Here is a 24,365-nt window from a genome sequence, read left to right on the forward strand (position 1 = left end):
ATAAAAAAAATCCTTTGAATAATTTTTTAAGAAAAATTTTGAAATTAAAATTGTTGAATAACTTCAAGTTATTTTTTTATCAAAAAAATTTTAAAATTTTATCCAGAATTTTCTATTAAATTTTTTGTTTTTTTGCATGAAACAAAATTAAAATTATGAAATTTAAATTTTTAAAAATTTTATTTTTTTTTAAAACTTTACATAAAGTCAAATGCAAAAAAAATTTAAAAAGAAAAAAATTCAAAAATTTCAATTTCATGAAAAAAAAAATTTTTTTAAGTTTTTAAAAATATTTTTTAATAATTTTTATTTAATGTTAAAATATTTTTAAATATTTTTTTTTTTTTGAAAAATTTGAAATAAAAAGTTTTGGCTTAAAAAAAATAGAGAAAATTTTTCTCCATACAAATTTATCAACTTTAAAACAATACATATTTTTTTTTTTTTTTTGAAATATGATAAAATAAAATTTAAGGGATTTTAAATTATTTTCCGTTTATTAATTTATTTTATTAATTTAATAGACATTTTTTGGTAAATGTAGAGTTTTATTAAAAATTTAATTTTAATTCATTGAAAATTTTATTTTAATTTTATTTATTTTTTTTTTAATTTTATTCAAAATTTAACACATTTTCTTTTTTTTTTATTTTAAAAATTTTTTTATCACATATTTTTAAAAAGTTAAAAAAAAATAATTTTAATAGGAATACAATTCACCTGTTCACCTGTTCAGTTGCGTGGCATGTATTCAGTAGGAAAACGACAGGTGCTTAAAATTGTTTGTTTGTTTGACTCAAAGTATCCATGGTACTCTTAACTGTTTAAAACTCAATCCTTTTGAGATCCTCGTCAAAATGTTCGTGTATCTCAGCAAAAAGATTGCCATTCCCAACAACACTCCGACCCCTCAGCGTATAAATTGCCTCGCATGGAACAAAGAAGAAGGCTACATTGCCGTTGGAGGCGAAGATGGTCTCCTGAAAGTCTTGAAACTCGAACAAGTCTCGAACGTTACTTCAACCAACAAAGGAGGTCTTGCCGCTCCAAGCAATTTATCCGTAAATCAAACCTTAGAAGGTCACAAGGCGCCCATTCAAGTCGTTACATGGAACGAAAAACAACAAAAACTCACAACTTCTGATCGCGACGGCGTCATTATGGTCTGGATGTTGTACAAAAACTCCTGGTTCGAGGAAATGACAAATGATCGGAAGAAAAGTACGGTTAAGGGGATGCATTGGACAGATGACGGGCAAAAAATTTGCATTGTTTATGAGGATGGCGCCGTGATCGTTGGAAATGTCGATGGAAACCGCATTTGGGGCAAAGAACTCAAAAATACCGTTTTAACGGGCGTTCAATGGAGTCCCGATGGAAGATTATTGCTTTTTAGCATCCGAAACGGGGAAGTTCATTTGTACGATAATCAAGGAACTTTTGTTGTAAGAAAATTTTTCTTTGCTCCGCGATCGATTTTTGACCTTTTAAATAATTTTTCAGATGAAACTCAACATTCAATGTGTAAATTTGGGTCCATCGCGCAGTTTAAGCGTCGTCGGGCTCTGTTGGTATCACGGAAAAATCTCGCAACAGAGACCCACGCTCGCTATTTGCTACGAAAATGGTCGTTTGCAGCTCATGCGGAACGAAAACGACGATTTGCCGATAATTATCGATGCGGGTATGCAAGCGATTGCTTGCGATTGGAATCATGATGGGACAATTTTGGGCGTTTGTGGCATGTCAAGTTCAGGAATTGACGAAAAAGAGTCAAATATGGTGAAATTTTATACGCCAACGGGCGAACATTTGCGAACATTGAAGTTGCCCGGCAAGGAAATCACGTCAATTTCATGGGAAGGCAAGTCTTTGAGGATCGCGTTGGGTGTTGATTCGTTCATTTACTTCGCCAACATTCGTCCGAACTACATGTGGTGCTATTTTGGCAAAACTGTCGTTTATTTGGAAGCTGATTCCGGCAAAATCTCATCGAATATGGTCTTTTGGGATACAAGTTCGAACCAATGCTTCACAAAACAAATCGATAAACCTCTCGGGTTGGCGAGCAATAACGATCATTGCGTAATTGCGATCGAATCTTCGTCTTTGGGTGTTCCTCGTGACACTTCTCTTGCCTTAGATCGCGAAAAAATCTACCAACTCGTGATTTGTAACTGCATGTCAACCACTGTCGATGCTCGTTATGTCAATATTTGCCCGAAATTCATCACAATGAACTCAACGTACGTCATTGTCGCGTCGCAGGATCAATTTCTGCTTTGGCATTATCACACACCGAAAGGCGCTTCGAGCTTGCATGGCATGAAACAGCGGAAAGACAAGAAATTTCACATTGACGATACGCCGGCGGGCGTTGCAGAAGTCCTCAATGACCTTGACAGAGCTGGATATGAACCGCCCGTGAGCGAAATGCAGTCTCATGATCCAATTTGTTGTATTGCTGCGTCGGAAAGACTTTTGTTGATTGGTAGAGAATCGGGAGCAATTCAAGAATACACAATTCCGAATGTGGCTTTGTGCAATCGACACATTTTGCCGACGAAAGCTTGTAAAATTTCGATTAATTGTAACTCGACGAGGGCGGCGGTTATTGATTCGACGGGATTTTTGACGACTTTGGATTTGTCGGATGGCGCGGAAAATGGCGGGATTCATGGGAAAGTTGAACGGAAGGATGTTTGGGCGATGTGTTGGGGTAAGATTCTATAAAAAATTAAAAAAAAATAATTAATTTTAATTTTAAAAAAAATAATTTTTATTTAATAAAAATATTTAATTTGATTTAAATTTAATTTTTTTATTGAAATTTAATTTTGATTTATTTTTTTTTTTAATTTTTCAAAAAAATTTAAAGATATTTTTTTTTTAATTTTTAGCGAAAGATAATCCACTTTTACTTGCAATAATGGAAAAAACTCGCATGTACGTCTTAAGAGGAGCTGATCCAGAAGAACCTATTTCCTTCAGCGGGTACATTTGTAACTTTGATGACTTGGAAATAACGGGAGTTTTGTTGGATGACATTATTAATGGGATGTCGCCAGATACGAATACACATTTGTGTCAATTGCGGATTAAAAGTTTGCGAGATACGGAAGAACTTTTGGGTAAGTTTAATTATTTTAAAATTAATTATTTAATTAAATTACAAAAATTTACAAAAAATTAATAATTTTTTTTTAAATTTCAAAAAAAAAATAATATAATAAAATAAAAATTTAAAAAAAATTAAACAATTATCTTTAACATGAAAAAAAGTTTTTTTTATTAAATTTTATTTTCAAAATTTTTAAAAAAAATAAAAATGTTTTTTTTTTTTAATTTTTTATTCAAAAAAATCAATTAAAAAACTATGAATCAAAAAAAAAAGAATAGAAATTTTAACAATTTTTTCGTTTTATATTTTATTTTATTTTTAAAGCTGAAAATTTATTAGTTTTTAAAAAAAATTTGAATTAGGTATTGATTTTTTTTTTCAAAAATTTTAATTTTTTTTTATTAAAAAATATATTTTAAGATTAATTTAATTATTTTTAAATAAATAATTTAATTAAATTATCTTTAATTTTGTAATATTAATATGAACTTAAATTTTAAAGCTCATAAAAATATTTTTAAAAAATTTAAACAGTATTTAAAAATTATTCAATTTTTTAATATATCAATTTTTTTATAAAATTTAAGTTTATTATAATATTTTGAATTTTTTTTTAATTTTAAATTAATTTTTTCAAAATAATAATTTAAAAAGATTAATGAAATTTTTTTTAACAAATTTTTAAATTCAAACCTTGTAAAAAAATTAATTAAATTTTTTTTATAAAATTTAATTTTATGTAATTTTTTTTTTTAAGTGAAGACAATAAAAATATTTTGAATAAATTCATAACCTGTAAAAAAAATTAATTCAAAATTAAAAAAAAATATTTTTAAATTTTATTTTAGTTTTAATAAAATATTATTTAATATTTTTTTGAAAAACAAAACAAATTAAAAATAAATTTCCTTAAAATATTTTTTTTTAAATTTTTAAATTTTCTTATGAGCTCAAAACTTTTAAAAAATAAATTTAAAATTAATTCTTTTAATTTTTCAGCACACGTTGGCATCACTGAAGCCCGTCAATTCATCGAAGACAACTCCCATCCGCGTTTATGGCGACTTCTCGCCGAAGCATCTTTAAAAAAACTCGACTTGGAAACTGCCGAATCAGCGTTTGTTCGTTCTACCAACTATCCCGGCTTGCAACTCATCAAACGTCTCAAGACCATCGAGAACGAAAACCTCAAAAAAGCCGAAGTTGCTGCTTTTTACCAAGATTTCGACGAAGCTGAAAAACTTTACATCGACGCAGATCGTCGCGATTTGGCAATAAATCTCCGTCAAACACTCTGCGATTGGTTTCGCACCGTTCAACTTTATCGCCAAGGCTTGGGAGTCTCGGACCAACAAATGAATTTCGCCTACAAAGAAATCGGAAGTCATTTCGCCAACTTGCGCTCGTGGGAGAGTGCCAAGGAGTATTACGAAAAGGCGCACGACATCGAAGGCTTGATGGATTCGCTTTATCATCTCGAGCAATACGCCGAATTGGAAGAATGCATCCAAAAATTGCCCGAAAAATCCGCACTTTTGATGAAATTGGGACAAATGCTCGAGTCTGTCGGGATGTGCGATCAAGCAGTTTCCGCCTATCTCAAATTTGGGGATCCAAAAGCTGCCGTTAATGCTTGTGTCAACTTGCGAAATTGGAAATATGCCGTCGAATTGGCGCAAAAATACCCGAAATTGGCTCAAGTTGGTCAATTATTGGACAAACACGCCGCTCAGTTGTTGATGGAAGAGAAATTGCCGGAAGCCATCGAGTTGCAGAAGAAAGCTGGAAGGTTAATTGACGCCGGAAGACTCATGATAAAGCTCGCCGAACGTGAAGTCGAGAAAAAATCGAGTCTTTTGCGGGTGAAGCAACTTTATATCCTCGCTGGAATGCTCGTCGAGGAACATTTGAAGAACCAAAGTGTCTTGACGGGCGAAAATCGTTCGACAGTTTTGACAAATTTGACTCCCGAAGACGCCGTTTTGATCGAAAATATTTGGCATCGTGCCGAAGGATTCCATTTTATGCTTTTGGCACAACGACAACTCAACGGAGGTCTCATGCATAGTGCGGTTTTGACGTGTCTTCGTCTCCGGGAATACGAAGATGTGCTCGATACTGAAGAAATTTACACGTTACTTGCCTTAGCGTCGTGCGCTGACAGATCTTTCGGCACGTGCTCGAAGGCTTTTATCAAATTGGAAAGTCTCGAGAACGTTCCGGAGCATCGCGTGCAGGAGTATGAGGAGCTAGCGGTGAGTATTTTCAGTAAACATGAGCCAAAAGACGATACGAGGATGGAACAAATGGTTTGTTACACGTGCGAAAGCATCATTTCGGACTATTTTACGTCATGTTCGTCGTGTGGCACGCATTTGCCGGCGTGTATTGCTTCGGGACAGAGTATTGCGAATCCAACGGAGGCTTGGCAGTGTACGGGATGTCATCATTTGGCGAATCGGTTGGATGTAGCGACACGAAAAACGTGCCCGTTGTGTCACACGACGATCGTTTCGAGAGGCATTGAGTTGTAAATTGATGAGAAAGTGAATTTTTTGGATCTCATTTATCGTAATCCGTCCTATTTTTTTTAGATTATTTATTAAGTTTAAGTTCAAAGAGGAAATTTTGACATAAAAATATACAAAATTTTAAATTTTTTGGGAAAAATGAAAAATTTTGTTGAAAATAACATGAAATTGTTAAAAAATTTTTAATGTTTTTTTGAAATAACTTTTTTTGTTATAATATTTTAATTTAATAAAAATAACTATTTAAAAATACGTAAAAATTAAAATTTTTTTCAAGAAATCGATTAAAAATATTAAAAAATTAAATATTGTATTAAACAAAAAACAAAATAAATAAAATAAAAACAATAAAATCAATAAAAAAATTCTTTAAAATAATTTTTATTGATATGAAGAATTTTAAATTATTTTAAAACCCCTCAAAAATTCTCAAATCTGTCTTGTTATTTTTTTAAAATTTTCTTTAAAAAATTGTTCAAAAGTTTAAAAATTTAAAAATTTTATTTAATTTTTATGCAAATTGATTTTTTTTTTCATTTTTAAAATAATTTTTTTTTCGTGGAATTAATTTTTTTTTTGATAAAATCTTTTTTGGCCTTTAAAATTGTTCAAAAATTTATAAATTTATTTTTTTTTCAATTTTAAAAATAAAATTTTTAATAATTGAAATTTATGGTTTTATAAATTATTTTTCTTTTTTTCAAAAAAATTCAAAAAGTAAAATTTAAAAAATTTTAATAACATTTTAAAATTATTTAAGCTTTTAAAATTTTATAAAAAAAAAATACATAACATGAATTTACTCAACAATTAAAATTTCATGAAATTTACGACATGTAAATAAAAATCACGTAAAAAGTTAATTTTGTCTCGAGAAATTGTTTAATAAACCGCAACTCGTTTAAAAATGTGATGCTTCAATGAATTTTGCTCTGTAAATATTTTAAAAATAAAATAAAAAAACATATATTTTAATGAGAAAGTTTTAAAATAATTAACATTTAAAATAAAAAAAATTAATTTAAAATTTTCTTGAACAAAAAAATTAAAAATAAATTTTTCATCGAATTTTTCACAAAATTTTTAACGCCGCAAAACGTATTTCCCTAAACACAAACCACACTTAACGACAATAAATATTGCTTGCGTTGTATTCGGCGTAAACAACGTCTTAAAATCGAACTCTTTGAACAAAATCAACTTCAGTCACCGTCTGATCGTGCAATTATCGAATCCAAAAAGCAATTGCCTCCGCGCAAAAATTATCAAAGACTGATGTCCATCGAATATTTTCCTTATCTCGCTGTAACAGCCACTAAATTAAGTCACAATTGGTGAGTTTTCTTGATTCGAAAGTTCCTGATTGTCACTTCCTTGTTTTGGAGATTTTTTGGTTGAACCTTCACGAAGACCTACTTTCGACAATTGTTCGAGGAGAGGCAAAAATTGAAGAGATTTTAAGTGAAAATTTAACAAAATTACGTCAAAAGTACTTACGAGCATACTTTTTTGGGGGAATTGCGTGCCAAGTACCTTTTAACATATGGAGTTGTTTTGGTCTTATGAGCATACCTTTTTATCGGCAAGAGATAAGGTTTTATAATCTCAACCCTTCTGGAAAAAATAAAGAGAATTAAAGTAAAGTTTGTAAACGGATTAAACATTATTTGGCAATCAGAAACAAAGAAAACCAAATTTTTTGAAGATGCATGGAAAAGTCATTAACATGAACCTACGAGCATACCGAGAATTTCGTTGAATTTTATAAATAAAACAAACAAAGCTGTGTCGCGTCGTAGATAGAATGAATCATTAACAGACTGTGTAACGAATAGAGCTCAAGTGCAGTTTAATTTATAGACGCAAAAAGTATGCCCGTGAGACTTTTGCGGCGTTTTGTGATAAAGTGATAAGAAAAGTGAAATTTATTGAAAAATTTTAGAGAATCAATAAAAAATTAAATAAAATTAAAAAATTTGTTGAGCTTACAAAAAAAAAAATAAAATAAAAAAAATAGCTATATATTTTTTTAAATTAATTAATTATTTACCTGTTTATTTATAAATGAATTATTTTTTAATAATTAATTTATTTAAATTAAATAATTTATTTTAAATTAATTATTTATTTTTTTTTATTAATTTTAATTAATTAAATTATTTTTTGTGATTAAAAAAGTGAATTTAAAAAATATTGATTTAATAAAAAGTTTTAGAAAAAATAATAAAAAAAATTAAATGAATTAAAAAAAGTCGTCGAACTTATAAAAAAATTGAAATAAAAAATATTTAAAAAAAACCTTGATAATTCTAAATAAATAAAAAATTAAGCAAACAAACAAGTGTGTGAAAACTAAAAAAAAACTTGACCTACGACTACGATAAGTCGTGTTCTGAATTTATAAAATGATTTAAATATCGATCATCGTAATTTTGTGTACGAAAACCTGTTTTAAAACCGATATCACGAGAGAAGTGAACTTTATAGAAACGTCAAATTAAGCTAATAATTTTAATGGAGATTACTGGTTGTTGATAATTTTCAATATCAGGAACTTGATTTAATTATAAGTTTTTTTTAGGAAGTTCTTTTGTTAGTTTTGAATATTTGATTAGGACTCATCTACAAGAAATGAGAATTTGTGAATTGTTGATTCAAATTTTTCCAAAAGCCTTGTTGAAAATTTTCATTCCTATGAAAAAAAAAATTATTAAAAAAATTTATTTAAATTAATGAAAAAAATTATTTATAAAATATAAATTATTTTTTTTTTTAAATTTAAAAATATATTTATTAAATTTTAATTTAAAAATTTTTTTAAAGATCCATTATAAGCTAAGACAGTTACAAAAATTAAAAATGTTTTCGATCTTAATGCAAAAAAAATAATTTTTCTTAAACTTGTAAAGAATTTGTAATAATTTTTAATATAAATTTTCAAAATTAATTAAAAAAAAATATAAAAAAAAAATTAGAAAATTTTTCAAATTATAAAATTGATAATTTTTTATTAAAAAGTTGAAAGTTAATAGAGTTTTTAACCGATTTAATATTTAAAATTTTAATTTTAAGAAAATTGAATTTTAATTCTTAAGAAAAATGTAAAAAATCTTACTCATCATTAAAGCTTCAATTTACTTTCCATGCTAATCACTGTCTCAAGGTAGTCACCACTTGTTCTAACAAGTGCTTCTTCTGAATTTCAATCTGATTCATTCGTTCTGTAAATTCTTCATTAATTGTTTTTTCTGTGCAACTAATCGAAAAAAAAAAATAAATAAAATAAACAAACAAAAACGAGACATGTCTAACAATGAAAATTCAGTATCAATGAAGATAATGGCAATACAAATTTATTTACATCAACAACCGACACTTTGATCGTTTCTCTTTTTTTTCTCTCTTGGAAACTCCGAACACAGAGATTGATAACGCGATGGCGAGATTATCAATTTTCGCACAGAGAGATTATAAAACTACTAAAAAAAAAAATGTAAAGCCAGTTATCGTTCAGACTCTCTCAGGATTGGTTGACAAGAAAAAAGTTCATAGGTATGGAAAAGGATACAAAAGAAATTATTTTTTAATTATTGTGAAATTGTTTAAAAATCAGCTTTAATCTTTCTTAAAGTTGAATATTCAAAGAGAATTTAAAACAAAAATTAAAAATAGTTCGATGTTCGTGTAAAAAATTTGTTCAGTTCGGAGAGAATCAATTGTTCCGTTATCACGTTAGTGTTAATTCAGATAAATTAAAGTACAAAAGCAAGTTTTGTTTATTTTTTCTTTGAAGTATTTTTTGTTGAAGAGACTTTAGTTAGTCAGTCAGTCTACAGTTTGTAAGAACACGTTTTATTTATGGATTGATTTTTGTTCGTGAGTGAAAGTGAACTTTTATTTTAATTTTAGAATAATTAAAGTTCAAATCGTTAATGGGAAAATTTGACAAATTGACGAAATAAAGTTCAATGAAATGTTTAAGTTTAAATTTTCAAAAAATGAAGGAAAAAAATTTTAAAAAATATTTAAAAAAAATATATATATAAAAAAAATGAAAAATATTAAAAAATATTTTAAAAGTTAGATTTTTGTAAAATTTTTTTTTTTTTTTTTTTTTTGATCATATTTTTTCGTTAACATCTTTAAATGGCTCCTGTACATCGGAAACGCAAAATTTTAAGCTCGAATCAGTCCAAAAAAAATTAAAACCTTCAACTTTTGAGACGGATAAATGATCATTAGCTCAAAAATGGGTCATATTATGCATCTAAGTCTACTTTTCGCAAATTTATTGAAAATATAAAATATTAAATAAGTTGTTTTAAAGACAAAATAAATTGATACAAAAAAATTTTTCAAAATTTTTTTTGGTGAATAAAAGAATTTTGAAACATAAAATCTTTAAAACTCCTTGATCGAAAACGCAAAATTTTTTCGAAAATTGAAAAATCAATTTTGAAAAAATGACATCGGAAACGCAAAATTTAATTAACATAATAAAAGGATATTTGAGAACGCTGAAAATTTTTTTTTTGAGGACAATTTTTTTTGCTAACATCTTTAAAAGGCTCCTGTACATCGAAAACGCAAAATTTGGAAAAAGTCCAAAACAAAAGTTGTTTCTAAAGACAAAACCTTCAATTTGAGACGGAGAACGGTAATCTAGCTCAATTTTGGAAAATCGGTACATGAGCCCTCATAAAAGAGGAAAATTTTCAAAAATCTTTAAAAGGGTACATCGGAAACAAAATTTATAAAAAGCCCTCACCTTAATAAGAATTTTGAACCCTCATAATAAGAGGATTTTGACTTAAATTTTTTTTTCATCAATTTTTTTTGCTAACATCTTTAAAAGGCTCCTGTACATCGGAAACGCAAAATTTAGAAAAAGTCCAAAACAAAAGTTGTTTCTAAAGACAAAACCTTCAATTTGAGACGGAGAACGGTGATCTAACTCAATTTTCAAAAATGGGTACATGAGCCCTCATAATAAGAGGATTTTGGCTGAAATTTTTTTTTGCTAACATCTTTAAAAGGCTCCTGTACATCGGAAACGCAAAATTTAGAAAAAGTCCAAAACAAAAGTTGTTTCTAAAGACAAAACCTTCAATTTGAGACGGAGAACGGTGATCTAACTCAATTTTCAAATAAGAGGATTTTGGCTGAAATTTTTTTTGATCAATTTTTTTTGCTAACATCTTTAAAAGGCTCCTGTACATCGGAAACGCAAAATTTGGAAAAAGTCCAAAACAAAAGTTGTTTCTAAAGACAAAACCTTCAATTTGAGACGGAGAACGGTGATCTAACTCAATTTTCAAAAATTGGTACATGAGCCCTCATAATAAGAGGATTTTGGCTGAAATTTTTTTTTTGATCAATTTTTTTTGCTAACATCTTTAAAAGGCTCCTGTACATCGAAAACGCAAAATTTGGAAAAAGTCCAAAACAAAAGTTGTTTCTAAAGACAAAACCTTCAATTTGAGACGGAGAACGGTGATCTAACTCAATTTTCAAAAATGGGTACATGAGCCCTCATAATAAGAGGATTTTGGCTGAAATTTTTTTTTGATCAATTTTTTTTGCTAACATCTTTAAAAGGCTCCTGTACATCGGAAACGCAAAATTTGGAAAAAGTCCAAAACAAAAGTTGTTTCTAAAGACAAAACCTTCAATTTGAGACGGAGAACGGTTATCTAACTCAATTTTCAAAAATCGGTATGTGAGCCCTCATAATAAGAGGATTTTGGCTGAAATTTTTTTTTTGATCAATTTTTTTTGCTAACATCTTTAAAAGGCTCCTGTACATCGGAAACGCAAAATTTGGAAAAAGTCCAAAACAAAAGTTGTTTCTAAAGACAAAACCTTCAATTTGAGACGGAGAACGGTGATCTAACTCAATTTTCAAAAATGGGTACTTGAGCCCTCATAATAAGAGGATTTTGGCTGAAATTTTTTTTTTTTGATCAATTTTTTTTGCTAACATCTTTAAAAGGCTCCTGTACATCGGAAACGCAAAATTTGGAAAAAGTCCAAAACAAAAGTTGTTTCTAAAGACAAAACCTTCAATTTGAGACGGAGAACGGTGATCTAACTCAATTTTCAAAAATTGGTACATGAGCCCTCATAATAAGAGGATTTTGGCTGAATTTTTTTTTTTGATCAATTTTTTTTGCTAACATCTTTAAAAGGCTCCTGTACATCGGAAACGCAAAATTTGGAAAAAGTCCAAAACAAAAGTTGTTAAAGACAAAACCTTCAATTTGAGACGGAGAACGGTGATCTAGCTCAATTTTCAAAAATGGGTACATGAGCCCTCATAATAAGAGGATTTTGGCTGAAATTTTTTTTGATCAATTTTTTTTGCTAACATCTTTAAAAGGCTCCTGTACATCGGAAACGCAAAATTTAGAAAAAGTCCAAAACAAAAGTTGTTTCTAAAGACAAAACCTTCAATTTGAGACGGAGAACGGTGATCTAACTCAATTTTCAAAAATTGGTACATGAGCCCTCATAATAAGAGGATTTTGGCTGAAATTTTTTTTTTGATCAATTTTTTTTGCTAACATCTTTAAAAGGCTCCTGTACATCGAAAACGCAAAATTTGGAAAAAGTCCAAAACAAAAGTTGTTTCTAAAGACAAAACCTTCAATTTGAGACGGAGAACTGATCAAGCCCTCATAATAAGAATTTTCTGAAATTTTTTTTGATCAAAAAATTTTCATAATTTGAGACGGAGAAGTGATCTAACTCAATTTTCAAAAATTGGTACATGAGCCCTCATAATAAGAGGATTTTGGCTGAAATTTTTTTTTTGATCAATTTTTTTTGCTAACATCTTTAAAAGGCTCCTGTACATCGGAAACGCAAAATTTGGAAAAAGTCCAAAACAAAAGTTGTTTCTAAAGACAAAACCTTCAATTTGAGACGGAGAACGGTGATCTAACTCAATTTTCAAAAATTGGTACATGAGCCCTCATAATAAGAGGATTTTGGCTGAAATTTTTTTTTTGATCAATTTTTTTTGCTAACATCTTTAAAAGGCTCCTGTACATCGGAAACGCAAAATTTGGAAAAAGTCCAAAACAAAAGTTGTTTCTAAAGACAAAACCTTCAATTTGAGACGGAGAACGGTGATCTAACTCAATTTTCAAAAATTGGTACATGAGCCCTCATAATAAGAGGATTTTGGCTGAAATTTTTTTTTTGATCAATTTTTTTTGCTAACATCTTTAAAAGGCTCCTGTACATCGAAAACGCAAAATTTGGAAAAAGTCCAAAACAAAAGTTGTTTCTAAAGACAAAACCTTCAATTTGAGACGGAGAACGGTGATCTACTCAATTTTCAAAAATGGTACATGAGCCCTCAATAAGAGGATTTTTTTTTAATAAGAGGAATTTTTTTTGATCAATTTTTTTTGCTAACATCTTTAAAAGGCTCCTGTACATCGGAAACGCAAAATTTAGAAAAAGTCCAAAACAAAAGTTGTTTCTAAAGACAAAACCTTCAATTTGAGACGGAGAAAAACTTAATTTTGAAAAATTTACATGAGCCCTCATAATAAGAGGATTTTGGCTGAAATTTTTTTTGATCAATTTTTTTTGCTAAATCTTTAAAAGGCTCCTGTACATCGAAAACGCAAAATTTAGAAAAAGTCCAAAACAAAAGTTGTTTCTAAAGACAAAACCTTCAATTTCTAACTCAATTTTCAAAAATTGGTACATGAACCCTCATAATAAGAGGATTTTGGCTGAAATTTTTTTTTTGATCAATTTTTTTTGCTAACATCTTTAAAAGGCTCCTGTACATCGAAAACGCAAAATTTGGAAAAAGTCCAAAACAAAAGTTGTTTCTAAAGACAAAACCTTCAATTTGAGACGGAGAACCGTGATCTAGCTTAATTTTCAAAAATCTGTACATGAGCCCTCATAATAAGAGGATTTTGGCTGAAATTTTTTTTCATCAATTTTTTTTGCTAACATCTTTAAATGGCTCCTGTACATCGAAAACGCAAAATTTAGAAAAAGTCCAAAACAAAAGTTGTTTCTAAAGACAAAACCTTCAATTTGAGACGGAGAACGGTGATCTAACTCAATTTTCAAAAATGGTACATGAGCCCTCATAATAAGAGGATTTTGGCTGAAATTTTTTTTTTGATCAATTTTTTTTGCTAACATCTTTAAAAGGCTCCTGTACATCGAAAACGCAAAATTTGGAAAAAGTCCAAAACAAAAGTTGTTTCTAAAGACAAAACCTTCAATTTGAGACGGAGAACGGTGATCTAACTCAATTTTCAAAAATTGGTACATGAGCCCTCATAATAAGAGGATTTTGGCTGAAATTTTTTTTGATCAATTTTTTTTGCTAACATCTTTAAAAGGCTCCTGTACATCGGAAACGCAAAATTTGGAAAAAGTCCAAAACAAAAGTTGTTTCTAAAGACAAAACCTTCAATTTGAGACGGAGAACGGTGATCTAACTCAATTTTCAAAAATTGGTACATGAGCCCTCATAATAAGAGGATTTTGGCTGAAATTTTTTTTGATCAATTTTTTTTGCTAACATCTTTAAAAGGCTCCTGTACATCGAAAACGCAAAATTTGGAAAAAGTCCAAAACAAAAGTTGTTTCTAAAGACAAAACCTTCAATTTGAGACGGAGAACGGTGATCTAACTCAATTTTCAAAAATGGGTACATGAACCCTAATATTAAACATATGAAATTTATTGATTCATTTTGAATTTTGTTACTTAAATTAATTTAAAATTTAAGAAAAATAATTAATTAAAATATCGTTCAAAAGTTAACTAAATAATGATTAAACGATTAAAATAAACAATTCATAAAGGTTTTCGATCTTTTACAATTCCTTAATATGTTAAAAAAAATCTAATCTAATCAGCTATTTATTTTTTGTTAATTGCTCTTATAATATTTGCAAACTTCTCAATTTTTACAACTTGATCGGTTTCAAACTAACCTTGAAATAACTTAACCTCAACCAAAACAAAAGTAAAAATATTCCATAACTTTTTTTATTAGGAAACAAAATTTCGTTTCAAACAAATTACTTACTTCAAAAACCTAAATAGGCCATAAGTATCTTATCAATACAAACACCGATCTCTTGAGCTGCTCTCGTGCTTTTTCAGTACTTCTGAATCCTTATCGATCGCATGACACAATCTACTTCTAATCAGCTGCTCCGATAACACTTGAAATCCGATAGATTTGGTCGTCTCCAATCTATCAAAAAACACAAATTAAACAAAAAAATTGTACAAAGAGAAACAAAAATAACAACATGTTTTATCTTGATGCACTCCTGTCTTCTCTTCATTTGTGTTATCTTCGTAAAGGCGATTAAAATAAAGTCTCTTCAATTCAGTCGGTTTATAGATTCGCTCGTGATTGGTTGCCAGACTCAATATTTCCAAGTACAAACTGAGCGATTTTTAATTAACGAATTTTTTCTTATCTCTTTACCTTTGCAGATTTTGTCAATAAGTTCCTGTCTCAACATTTTGGAGAGCAGTATTTAAGCTAATAATATTTTTAGGTTATGTTAAGCGTTTTGAGTGATGAAATTATTTAAAAAACATTAGAACATTTTTTTCGTAAACAAATTAAGTGAAACCAGTGAAAGAGAAATAAATTTGAGGTTAGAAAAATGAATCAAACGCCACAAACAGAAACTATGGATCAGACAATTGTTTACATTTATCGGGAAATGATCGAGCCATTTGTGCCCGAGTTTATCACAAATATAGGTTATGTGCCGTGGATGTTTTCGTTAATTGGATCGGCATTAGTTGGATTAGCTGGCATCTTGCCGTTGCTCGTAATTCCCGTCGATGTTGATGGGGGTGTCAAAGAGAGTGACATCAAGGATAAAGATCGTAAGAAAAATTTTCGTTAATTCTTATCAAATACTCAAATCTCTTTGAAGACAAACGTGTAAACCTCTTTTGAATGAACGTAAGGATCTTAAGTCAACATTTTTCGTAAATCATCAAATTTTGTACTGAAATTCGTTCGAAAATGTTTAAAGAGATCTTAGGATCTCAAATTTGAAGTCTATGAACGAACAAAATTTGATGTGTAAACCTGTCTTCTTTTTTGAATAAGAACGTAGATCGTGAATCTTCGAATTTTGTCTGAAATTCGTTCGAAAATGTTAAAACGAGATTTTCGATCTCAAATCATCAAATTTCAGAACGAAATTTTGTACTGAAAAAAATTGACGTTCGTTCATCCAAAAAAAATGAAATTTTTGTATGAACGTAAGGATCTTAAGTTTTTTCATGAATCATCAAATTTGAAAGTTCGAAAATAATTAAATGAGATCTTAAACAAAGTTGAAGTTTTGAACGAATTTTAGTACAAAATTTGATGATTTTCGAAAAATTTAAGATTCTTACGTTCATTCAAAAAGTTACACGTTTGTCTTAAGAGACTTTTGTATGAACGTAAGTCTTAAGTCAGATCGTGAATCTTCGAATTTTGTTCTGAAATTCGTTCAAAAATTAAGAAATTAGATCTTATGATCTCAAATTTGATGTCTATGAACGAATTTCAGAATAAAATTTATGATTTACGAAATTTATCTGACTTAAGATCCTTAAGTTCATCCAAAAAGTGACTTAACGTGAAATTTTTGTATGAACGTAAGACTTAAGTCAATTTTTTTTCGTGAACCATCAAATTTTGAACCGAAGTTCGTTCAAAAATAAATTAAATGAGATCTTTGGACCTCGATTTGCTCTTCAATGAACGAATTTCAGTACAAAATTCGATAATTCACGAATTTCATTTGACTTAAGATCCTCACGTTCATACAAAAAATCCCACGTTTGTCCTTCTAAAAGTACTTAAGACCGTGATTCATTCAAGTACTCCTCAAACTACGCTAGCAACACTAATTCTACTCCAGATAAGCGTTAAGAATGCGTTTAAACTGACCGATAACGTCACTTTTGTCGATATTTTTCGACCTTTGTTAACTACCTACGTCACGTTTACAGTAAATGTCTGCGGAAAACTTCACCCAATAACCGATAAATGTCGCTTATCAGTATCAAGTTTGTGCATTTTTCGTATGAAAATCTTACGATTTATCTATGCATGCCCTTTATATTGTTCAAATCAAATCAAATAAAATATTCTACGGCTTTGAAGAGCTTTTATCGCGAAAAAAATCATTATCTCTCGTACGTGAGAAGATAAAATTTGATTTTTAAAGCAATAATTGCAAAGAATGCTTTTAAATGAACAATTTTGATTTGATTTTTATTGTTATTGATTGTTTTTATTTATTGCATTTTGAAAAAAATCGTGGGAATTCCATTGAGGAGTACAAAAATGTAAAATTTATTAAAATTTATCAAAAAATTTAAATTTTTAATAATTTTTTGATAATTTTTTTCAGCTGCAAATTCCAAAACACTCAAAATTCTCTTAAGTTTTGCTGTTGGCGGATTATTGGGAGACGTTTTCTTGCATTTATTGCCCGAAGCATGGGAGGGCGATCAGAAAAATGGCGTCACAGATCGTAAGCAAATTTTAAATTTCTTTCAAAATAAATTTTAATAATTTATTTTAGATTCAGGTCATCAACATCCCTCAATGCGCAGCGGAATGTGGGTTCTTGGCGGCGTGCTTCTCTTCACAATTGTCGAAAAAATTTTCTCGGGCTACGTGAATGCCGACGAAAATAATCCGCAGCCAAAATGTGTCGAAATTGCGAATTGCTTGCTTCGGCGATCCAAAGAAACCGGCGAAGAAGTTCCCGAAGGAGCTACTTGTTGTGCGACAAATGGCGGAGATATTGAGGATATTAGCAAACAATGTTTCTTGGCGCATGCCAATAACAACAAAGCCACGAAGGAGCAGGCATCCAAAAAGGTCACTGGTTACTTGAATTTACTCGCAAACAGCATTGACAACTTTACGCATGGACTTGCAGTGGCAAGTTCGTTCCTTATTTCGTTTCGACACGGAGCGCTTGCGACGTTTGCCATTTTGTGTAAGTAGAAAAATTTAAAGTAAAATTTTTTTATTAATTTTTCGTAAAAAAATTTGAAATAAATTTTGAAAATTTTAATTTTTAATGAATTTAGAGAAAAATTCGCAAATGTCAATTCAATTTTTGCCGTTCAAAAAAATTTGAAAATTGATTTTTAGAGCAAATTTAATGAACCTTTGATTAAATTTTGACATATTTAATAAAAAAATTTCGAGAATGAATAATTTTACAAATAAAAAAATAATTTTAAAAACTAAAAAAAATAATTTTAAAAATTAAAAAAAAAAATATTTCAAAAATTGTCAGTTAAAAAAATTAATTTTAATTATTTTTGATTTAAAACATTTTTTTTTTTATTTTTAAAATTATTTATTCAATCTTTTAAATTATTTTTTTTATTTTTTTGATTTTTAAAATTATTTGAATTTTTTAAATTTTTCAAATAATTTTTAAAAATTTTAAAGAATATTTTTACAAATTAAAAACATAATTTTAAAAATTGAAGAAATAATTTTAAAAATTAAAAAATTAAAAAAATAAAAAAAAAATTTAAAAATTAAAAGAAATAATTTTAAAAATAAAAAAATAATTTTAAAATTAAAGGCGGCAAACAAGGCGCCAAAGATTTTTAAAACATTTAAAAATTAAAAAAAAAAAAATTAAAAGTATCAAATTTTACAGAATTTAAAAAAAAATTATTTGAAAAAAAAAAATAAAAAAATATTTAAAAAATTAAAAAAAAATATTTTTAATTTAAAAAAATTATTTTAAAAATTAAAATTTTTAAAATTTTTTTTCAACTTAAAATTATTTAAAAATTAAAATTTAATTTAATACTTTAATTAAAAAATTCTCTTATTTTTTTTTCAGTACACGAAATCCCCCACGAAGTCGGCGACTTTGCCATCCTCCTCCGATCCGGCTTTTCGCGATGGGATGCTGCACGTGCACAACTCCTAACCGCCGGCGCTGGCCTCCTCGGAGCATTGGCAGCAATTTTCGGCTCAAGCGTCACATCTGCCATGGAAGCGCGCACCTCTTGGGTCATGCCATTTACTGCGGGCGGCTTTTTGCACATTGCCCTCGTCACGGTATTACCCGACTTGCTAAAAGAGGACGACCCAAAGGAGTCTGTGAAGCAATTTGTCGCTCTTATTACGGGAATTTCGCTGATGGCTTTCATGACGGTTGCCTTAGAGCACTAAAAATATCCCGACTAGTCTTTAATTTTTTCTTTTTTCCGAACGAGTCAAATTAAAAAAAAGTGTCGAAAAAATCTAAATACGTAAAAAAAATTTTTTTTTTGTTACAAAATTTATTTAATAAGTTTAAAAATCTGTCTCTCTCTCTAGAGTCAGTGTCACTCTGATATTTAGACAAGTAAAAATATTTAACTATTAATAATATTATATTAAAATTATGGAAATTATTGTATGTACAACAGTTACAGTTAACCGCAGACAGAGAAAAATGCTCCAAAAAAATTACTTTTCGATATTCTTTCTTATTTTTTTCACGATTTTCGATTAAAAAACCAAAAAAATTAGCAAAAAAAACATGAATGTGATACCTGGTGAAACAAGCTGTTTGTATAATTCTCGTTAAGATGACGTACTTGTACAAATATTTTATAAGATTTTAAAGTTAAAAAGATAAAAACTAAAAAAATGAGCAAATATATCTGTAAATGTTACACAAAACGACGTTTTTCCTTTGAACTTTTGCTACTTAAGAGTTTAAAATTGGGTCTTATGCTCTCGTCGCTTCGATCGCTCCTGTCTGAAGTCGGTTTTTTCGCATCCAAGTCGAAACTTTCGCAAATTTTCTTCAATTTTGACTGCAAATCCACATTTTCCGTCTTCAATTCTGCCTCGAGAGCCTTTTGTTCGATCAATTTTCGCTTGAGATCCGTTAAAGCTGAGTCAATTCGCACCCATTCCGTCTCAATTTTGTCCTTCAAGTGCTGCATTTCCTCCTCAAGTGACATTTTTTGTTCGAGAGCTTCAGTTAATTTCCTTTCGAGGTCGTTATTTTCCATTTTTAGGCGTTCTTCGCGACTTTTTTGCATCTCCAACTTGTTCTGGAGATTCAAATTCTCCGCCTTTAGTTTGTCTTCTTGGACTGATTTGGAATATTTTCGACAAACGTTCGAATTTATGTTCTCCCGAGACTTGGAAAGGGCTAATTTGCCGCGTAAATCCGTGTTTTCGCTTCGTAATTTGTCTTCGCGTGCCGTGTGACCTGCCAATTTATCCCGAAGTTCGGCGATTTCCTTCAAAAGTTTTTCCTCCCGTGATTTTTGCAGCTCCAGCATCTTTCGCATGTCGTTACTTTCCGTTTTTAGGATCTCCTCGCGTGATTTGCGGCTTAAAAGTTTCTTCTTCAGCTCCTGATTCTCCGTGCGGAGACTATCTTCGCGTGATTTTCGTCCCGAAACGTCTTCCAAACGGGATTCGAGTTCGCGATTTTCTCGTCGGAGCTTTTCTTCGCGCAATTTGTGGTTCTGGGTTTTCTTTTTAAGCTCCTCGATTTCCGTTTCGAGGTCTTTTTCGCGTTTTTTCATCGAATTTTGATGATCGATGACTTTTTCGATGAATTTTAGCATTTCCATTTTGTAGTTGATTTCCATTTCGCGCAGTTTTTGGTCCTTTTCTTGCAATTTCAGGTTCAGGTTGACGATTTCTTCTTGAGCTTCGGTTGCTTCCTTGCAAAAAGATTCGAGTTCGCGGTTGATTTTGGCTTGAATGTCATCGTCGTCGTCTTCGGTAGAGGCATTTGGCTCGTAAAATGTGTAAAGAGGCTCGGCTTCGTCGTCGGCAGAAGACATTTTTTAAAAAAATTCTTGTTAGCGGCGACTTGAAACTTGTTGATATCGGAGTTTTTGTTTCCCACCGAATTTCTTGAAGCTGTACGGAGATTTGTGTGACGTATGTTTCTCGTACTCGTAAAGTTGCTGTCAAATATCTGTCAAATTCAAGAAAGAAAAAGTGCAATTTTTACACTCATGCATGTGAAGTTTGTGAAAAAATGTTTTTAAAATTTAAATTTTTTTTTTTTGAAAAATAATTTAGAAGAATTTTCAAGATTTCTATTAAAAAATACAAGTTTTAAAAATAATTTTTTATCAAATTTAAAAAAAATAAAATTTAATTAAAATAATAAAAAAAATATAATAAAAAATATTAAAAAAAAGCTTATAAATGCCTTTAAAGTTTTAAAATAAAAATTAAATAAATGTTTAACTTTAAAAAATTTTTTAGATTTTTTTCCTTTAAAATTTTGAAAAATTGTTTTAAAAAAAAATATTTAATTTTGAGTTTTTGTTATAAATTTAATTAAAATAATAATTAACCTTTTAAGGCGATTATATTAAATATTTTAATTTTTTGTCTCTTGAGGATTTTTATAAAGGATTTTCAATATTTTTTAATATTTTTTTTTTTAATTTCATTAAATTAATTTGAATTATTTAAGTTTATATTCTTTTAAATTCAAACTCAGAAATGTAAAAAATAATAAAAAAATAAATAATTAAAAAAATTTTTTTTTCAATTTTTTTTTGAAAATTATTTTTGTAGAATTTCTTTTAAATAATCAAAATTTTTAAAATAATTTTTTGTCTAATTTTTATAAAATTTTAAGTTGTTCAAAAATTCCCTAAAAATTTTAAAATAAAAATTAAAAATAACTTTATTTTTAATTTAAAACTTTGAGAAATTATTTTTAGAAATTTTATGATTTATATTTTTTTAAAAATATTTTTTTTTGAATGACTTTTTTTAAATATTAATTAAATAAAAAAAATAATTAACAATTTAATTAATAAAAAATTTAAATTAATTAAAATTAAGAGTTCTGAAAAATTTTTTAAAAAATAAAATCAGTAAAAAAAGTAAAATTATAAAAGTTCTGAAATTTTTTTTTGCCTCAAAATAGTTTAAGAAATTTAAAAAAAAATTTACATTTGTATTTTTTTTTAATTTGAGAATTTTTGAAAATAATTTTTTAACAATAATAATTTTGGGAAAATTTTAATTAATCTAATAAAATCTAAAAAAAAAAAAATTATAAAAAATCTAGAATCTAAAAAATTTAAAATAAATAAAAAAAAAAATTTTAAAGATTTTTTTAAATAAAAAATTTAAATAATTTTGTTTTTCAAATTTAACCCTATTAACACCTTCAACGTCTCTGATCTGAAGCCTCAAAAATTAAAAAAAAAATCCTTATGCCGTTAATTTATTAAATATTTAATAACACAAAATTAGACACAACTTTCAACGGATTAAAATGCTTATTTTTTTTTTGTTTTTCGCTAAAATGCATGGCGATTAATAATTTTTTGGATCAATATGGCTAAATTTTAATAATTTCGATAATTTTTCATGTTTCGCAAGATTCGCACTGGTTAAATTTTAAACTTTGATTGAGCTTCGTTTATCTCTGATGGGGACTTCGTGTTCTTTCCAGCGGATTTTCAGCGACATCCGTGCAAATTCGCTTCGTCATTTCCGACAGAGGTTCAAGTTCCTTCGCACTTACGAGCTCGAATTCCGTTACGAAGTAATAAAAATGCTTGTAGCAGGTGTTGACATGAGCTTCGGCGCCAATACTGACAATTCGATCGAAATGATGGATGTAAACGTGCACAAAAACCCTAAAAAGTCGCGTTAGGATTTTTTTGCAGAGCGTCGAGAAGGTTTTCGGGAATGGAACGTCTAAAAAAATTAAAATTATTTTTTTTTTTTGTTGAAAAATGAAAATTTTTTTCTTACCCGTCGTCACGGGAAACAGATCTTCATTGTTAATTTGCGACTCAATCCAGTCCATGAGCAGTTCAATGTACTTTGGCGCCGGTAATTTTGTTGGTTTTTTGTATTTATCGCCGTCAGCCCACAAATACTCGTATCTACTACCGCCGGACATCGTCTTGCAACTCTCCTCCGTGCAATACTCGTTCACTGTGCCGTAGATGAGATTAATTCTGTTGAAGAAATCGACGACGTGCACTGCCTACAAAACTCCCGTTGTGACTCAAAGTTGATAAAAATGCATTTTTTCCGTGATAAGACTCACCAACCAATCGTTCATGGTCTCGCCCTCAGGTAATTTGACGACATCGCGCAAGTTGATGCCCGAATTGAGCGACGCGTGAGCTTGTTTGTGCAGCGAATAGCGCATCGTTCCTTGCGAAAACCTCTTTTTGGGTCTAAAAGTCTGCCAGAAAACAAAATATTAGAATCTTTGTTGGAGAATTTCGTTTTTTCACATTGAGCCACAGTACATTTCCTACCTTGCCCTTTTTGAAAAAGTCAAAAAATTCATTGAGGGCCATTTTTTGATGATTGTACGTTCGGTTTTGGCAAATTTGTTCCCTTAGACACCTAAAAAGTTGAATAAATTAAATTAGTTTGGTAAAAAGTTTTCAAAACAAACACGAATGACGCAAAAGTTCGTGACTGAGGGAGTAGGGATGTCAAAAGTGAATAATTTGATGCTTTCTAAAAAAAAATTTTGAAAATTTTATAAAAGTTTTGATTTATAGAGGAAAAAAAAACTATGTCAAAGGAAATTTTTTTTCAGTTTCAATTTTTTAGCAGTTTTGAGTTATAAAATGATTGAAAATGATAAATTAGAGCCCTTTGATAAATTTTTATCCATTTGAAGCAAGATTTGACAAAAATTGCTTTGACACAGTTTTTGACATAGTTTTTGACACAGTTTTGCTCTTGATTTAGTTTTTAAAACAAAACTATGTCAAAGGAAAATTTTTTTTCAGTTTCAATTTTTTGGCAGTTTTGAGTTATAAAATGATTAAAAATGATAAATTAGAGCTCTCTGACAAATTTTTATCCATTTAGAGCAAAATTTGACAAAAATTGCTTTGACACAGTTTTTGACACAGTTTTGCTCTTGATTTAGTTTTCAAAACAAAACTATGTCAAAGGAAATTTTTTTTTTCCGTTTCAATTTTTTAGCAGTTTTGAGTTATAAAATGATTAAAAATGATAAATTAGAGCCCTCTGACAAATTTTTATCCATTCAGAGCAAAATTTGACAAAAATTGCTTTGACACAGTTTTTGACATAGTTTTTGACACAGTTTTGCTCTTGATTTAGTTTTCAAATCAAAACTGTGTCAAAGAAAAAAAAATTTTTCAGTTTCAGTTTTTTGGCAGTTTTGAGTTATAAAATGATTAAAAATGATAAATTAGGGCCCTTTGACAAATTTTTATCCATTTGGAGCAAGATTTGACAAAAATTGCTTTGACACAGTTTTTGACATAGTTTTTGACACAGTTTTGCTCTTGATTTAGTTTTCAAATCAAAACTGTGTCAAAGGAAAAATTTTTTTTCAGTTTAAATTTTTTGGCAGTTTTGAGTTTTCAAAACAAAACTATGTCAAAGAAAAAATTTTTTTTCAGTTTAAATTTTTTGGCAGTTTTGAGTTATAAAATGATTAAAAATGATAAATTAGAGCCCTTTGACAAATTTTTATCCATTTGGAGCAAGATTTGACAGAAATTGCTTTGACACAGTTTTTGACACAGTTTTGCACAGTTTTGCTCTTGATTTAGTTTTCAAATCAAAACTGTGTCAAAGAAAAAAAAATTTTTCAGTTTCAGTTTTTTGGCAGTTTTGAGTTATAAAATGATTAAAAATGATAAATTAGGGCCCTTTGACAAATTTT

At 28.9% G+C, this 24,365-nt stretch overlaps 4 protein-coding genes across 6 annotated transcripts; 2 read left to right on the forward strand and 2 right to left on the reverse strand.

The window, feature by feature from the left end:
* Positions 1–812: 812 nt before the first annotated feature.
* LOC134833778 (WD repeat-containing protein 35) lies at positions 813–5,790 on the forward strand. Its single transcript, XM_063848222.1, has 4 exons — positions 813–1,445; positions 1,504–2,719; positions 2,901–3,131; positions 4,121–5,790. The coding sequence occupies exons 1-4, from the start codon at positions 858–860 to the stop codon at positions 5,653–5,655; spliced, it is 3,570 nt and encodes a 1,189-aa protein (XP_063704292.1). The 5' UTR covers positions 813–857; the 3' UTR covers positions 5,656–5,790.
* Positions 5,791–6,822: 1,032 nt separating this feature from the next.
* Positions 6,823–19,348, forward strand: LOC134835675 (zinc transporter ZIP13 homolog). 2 transcript variants are annotated; one of them, XM_063850593.1, is made up of 5 exons: positions 6,823–6,986; positions 15,145–15,549; positions 17,079–17,201; positions 17,259–17,675; positions 18,546–19,348. In XM_063850593.1, exons 2-5 carry the CDS (start codon positions 15,321–15,323, stop codon positions 18,878–18,880), a joined length of 1,104 nt encoding a protein of 367 aa, XP_063706663.1. In that variant the 5' UTR covers positions 6,823–6,986; positions 15,145–15,320; the 3' UTR covers positions 18,881–19,348. The 2 variants fall into 2 exon arrangements, with proteins under 2 accessions (XP_063706663.1, XP_063706662.1); XM_063850592.1 differs by having other exon boundaries at positions 17,253–17,675; positions 18,546–19,344.
* Positions 19,349–19,365: 17 nt separating this feature from the next.
* LOC134833851 (synaptonemal complex protein 1-like) lies at positions 19,366–20,502 on the reverse strand. Its single transcript, XM_063848325.1, has one exon. The coding sequence runs from the start codon at positions 20,500–20,502 to the stop codon at positions 19,366–19,368; it is 1,137 nt and encodes a 378-aa protein (XP_063704395.1).
* Positions 20,503–21,909: 1,407 nt separating this feature from the next.
* Positions 21,910–23,125, reverse strand: LOC134835678 (MOB kinase activator-like 3). Of its 2 annotated transcripts, none has more exons than XM_063850599.1 (4): positions 22,969–23,125; positions 22,752–22,892; positions 22,451–22,688; positions 21,910–22,393 (listed from the first exon to the last, which is right to left on the reverse strand). In XM_063850599.1, exons 1-4 carry the CDS (start codon positions 23,008–23,010, stop codon positions 22,113–22,115), a joined length of 702 nt encoding a protein of 233 aa, XP_063706669.1. In that variant the 5' UTR covers positions 23,011–23,125; the 3' UTR covers positions 21,910–22,112. The 2 variants fall into 2 exon arrangements, with proteins under 2 accessions (XP_063706669.1, XP_063706668.1); XM_063850598.1 differs by having other exon boundaries at positions 22,960–23,125.
* Positions 23,126–24,365: the final 1,240 nt, after the last annotated feature.

Source organism: Culicoides brevitarsis, chromosome 3 (genome assembly GCF_036172545.1).
Source record: "Culicoides brevitarsis isolate CSIRO-B50_1 chromosome 3, AGI_CSIRO_Cbre_v1, whole genome shotgun sequence".
NCBI classification, from domain to species: domain Eukaryota; kingdom Metazoa; phylum Arthropoda; class Insecta; order Diptera; family Ceratopogonidae; genus Culicoides; species Culicoides brevitarsis.

Coding starts and splice junctions, on each gene's coding strand:
- LOC134835678 (XM_063850598.1), bottom strand. CDS start 23,010: ATGGCCCTCAATGAATTTTTTGACTTTTTCAAAAAGGGCAAGGTAGGA. Junction 22,893..22,959: donor AAAAGGGCAAGGTAGGAAAT/GTACTGTGGCTC, acceptor GTTTTCTGGCAG/ACTTTTAGACCCAAAAAGAG. Junction 22,394..22,450: donor TCTGTTTCCCGTGACGACGG/GTAAGAAAAAAA, acceptor TAATTTTTTTAG/ACGTTCCATTCCCGAAAACC.
- LOC134833778 (XM_063848222.1), top strand. CDS start 858: ATGTTCGTGTATCTCAGCAAAAAGATTGCCATTCCCAACAACACTCCG. Junction 1,446..1,503: donor ATAATCAAGGAACTTTTGTT/GTAAGAAAATTT, acceptor ATAATTTTTCAG/ATGAAACTCAACATTCAATG. Junction 2,720..2,900: donor TGTTTGGGCGATGTGTTGGG/GTAAGATTCTAT, acceptor TTTAATTTTTAG/CGAAAGATAATCCACTTTTA.
- LOC134833851 (XM_063848325.1), bottom strand. CDS start 20,502: ATGTCTTCTGCCGACGACGAAGCCGAGCCTCTTTACACATTTTACGAG.
- LOC134835675 (XM_063850592.1), top strand. CDS start 15,321: ATGAATCAAACGCCACAAACAGAAACTATGGATCAGACAATTGTTTAC. Junction 15,550..17,078: donor TGACATCAAGGATAAAGATC/GTAAGAAAAATT, acceptor AATTTTTTTCAG/CTGCAAATTCCAAAACACTC. Junction 17,202..17,252: donor GAAAAATGGCGTCACAGATC/GTAAGCAAATTT, acceptor AATTTATTTTAG/ATTCAGGTCATCAACATCCC.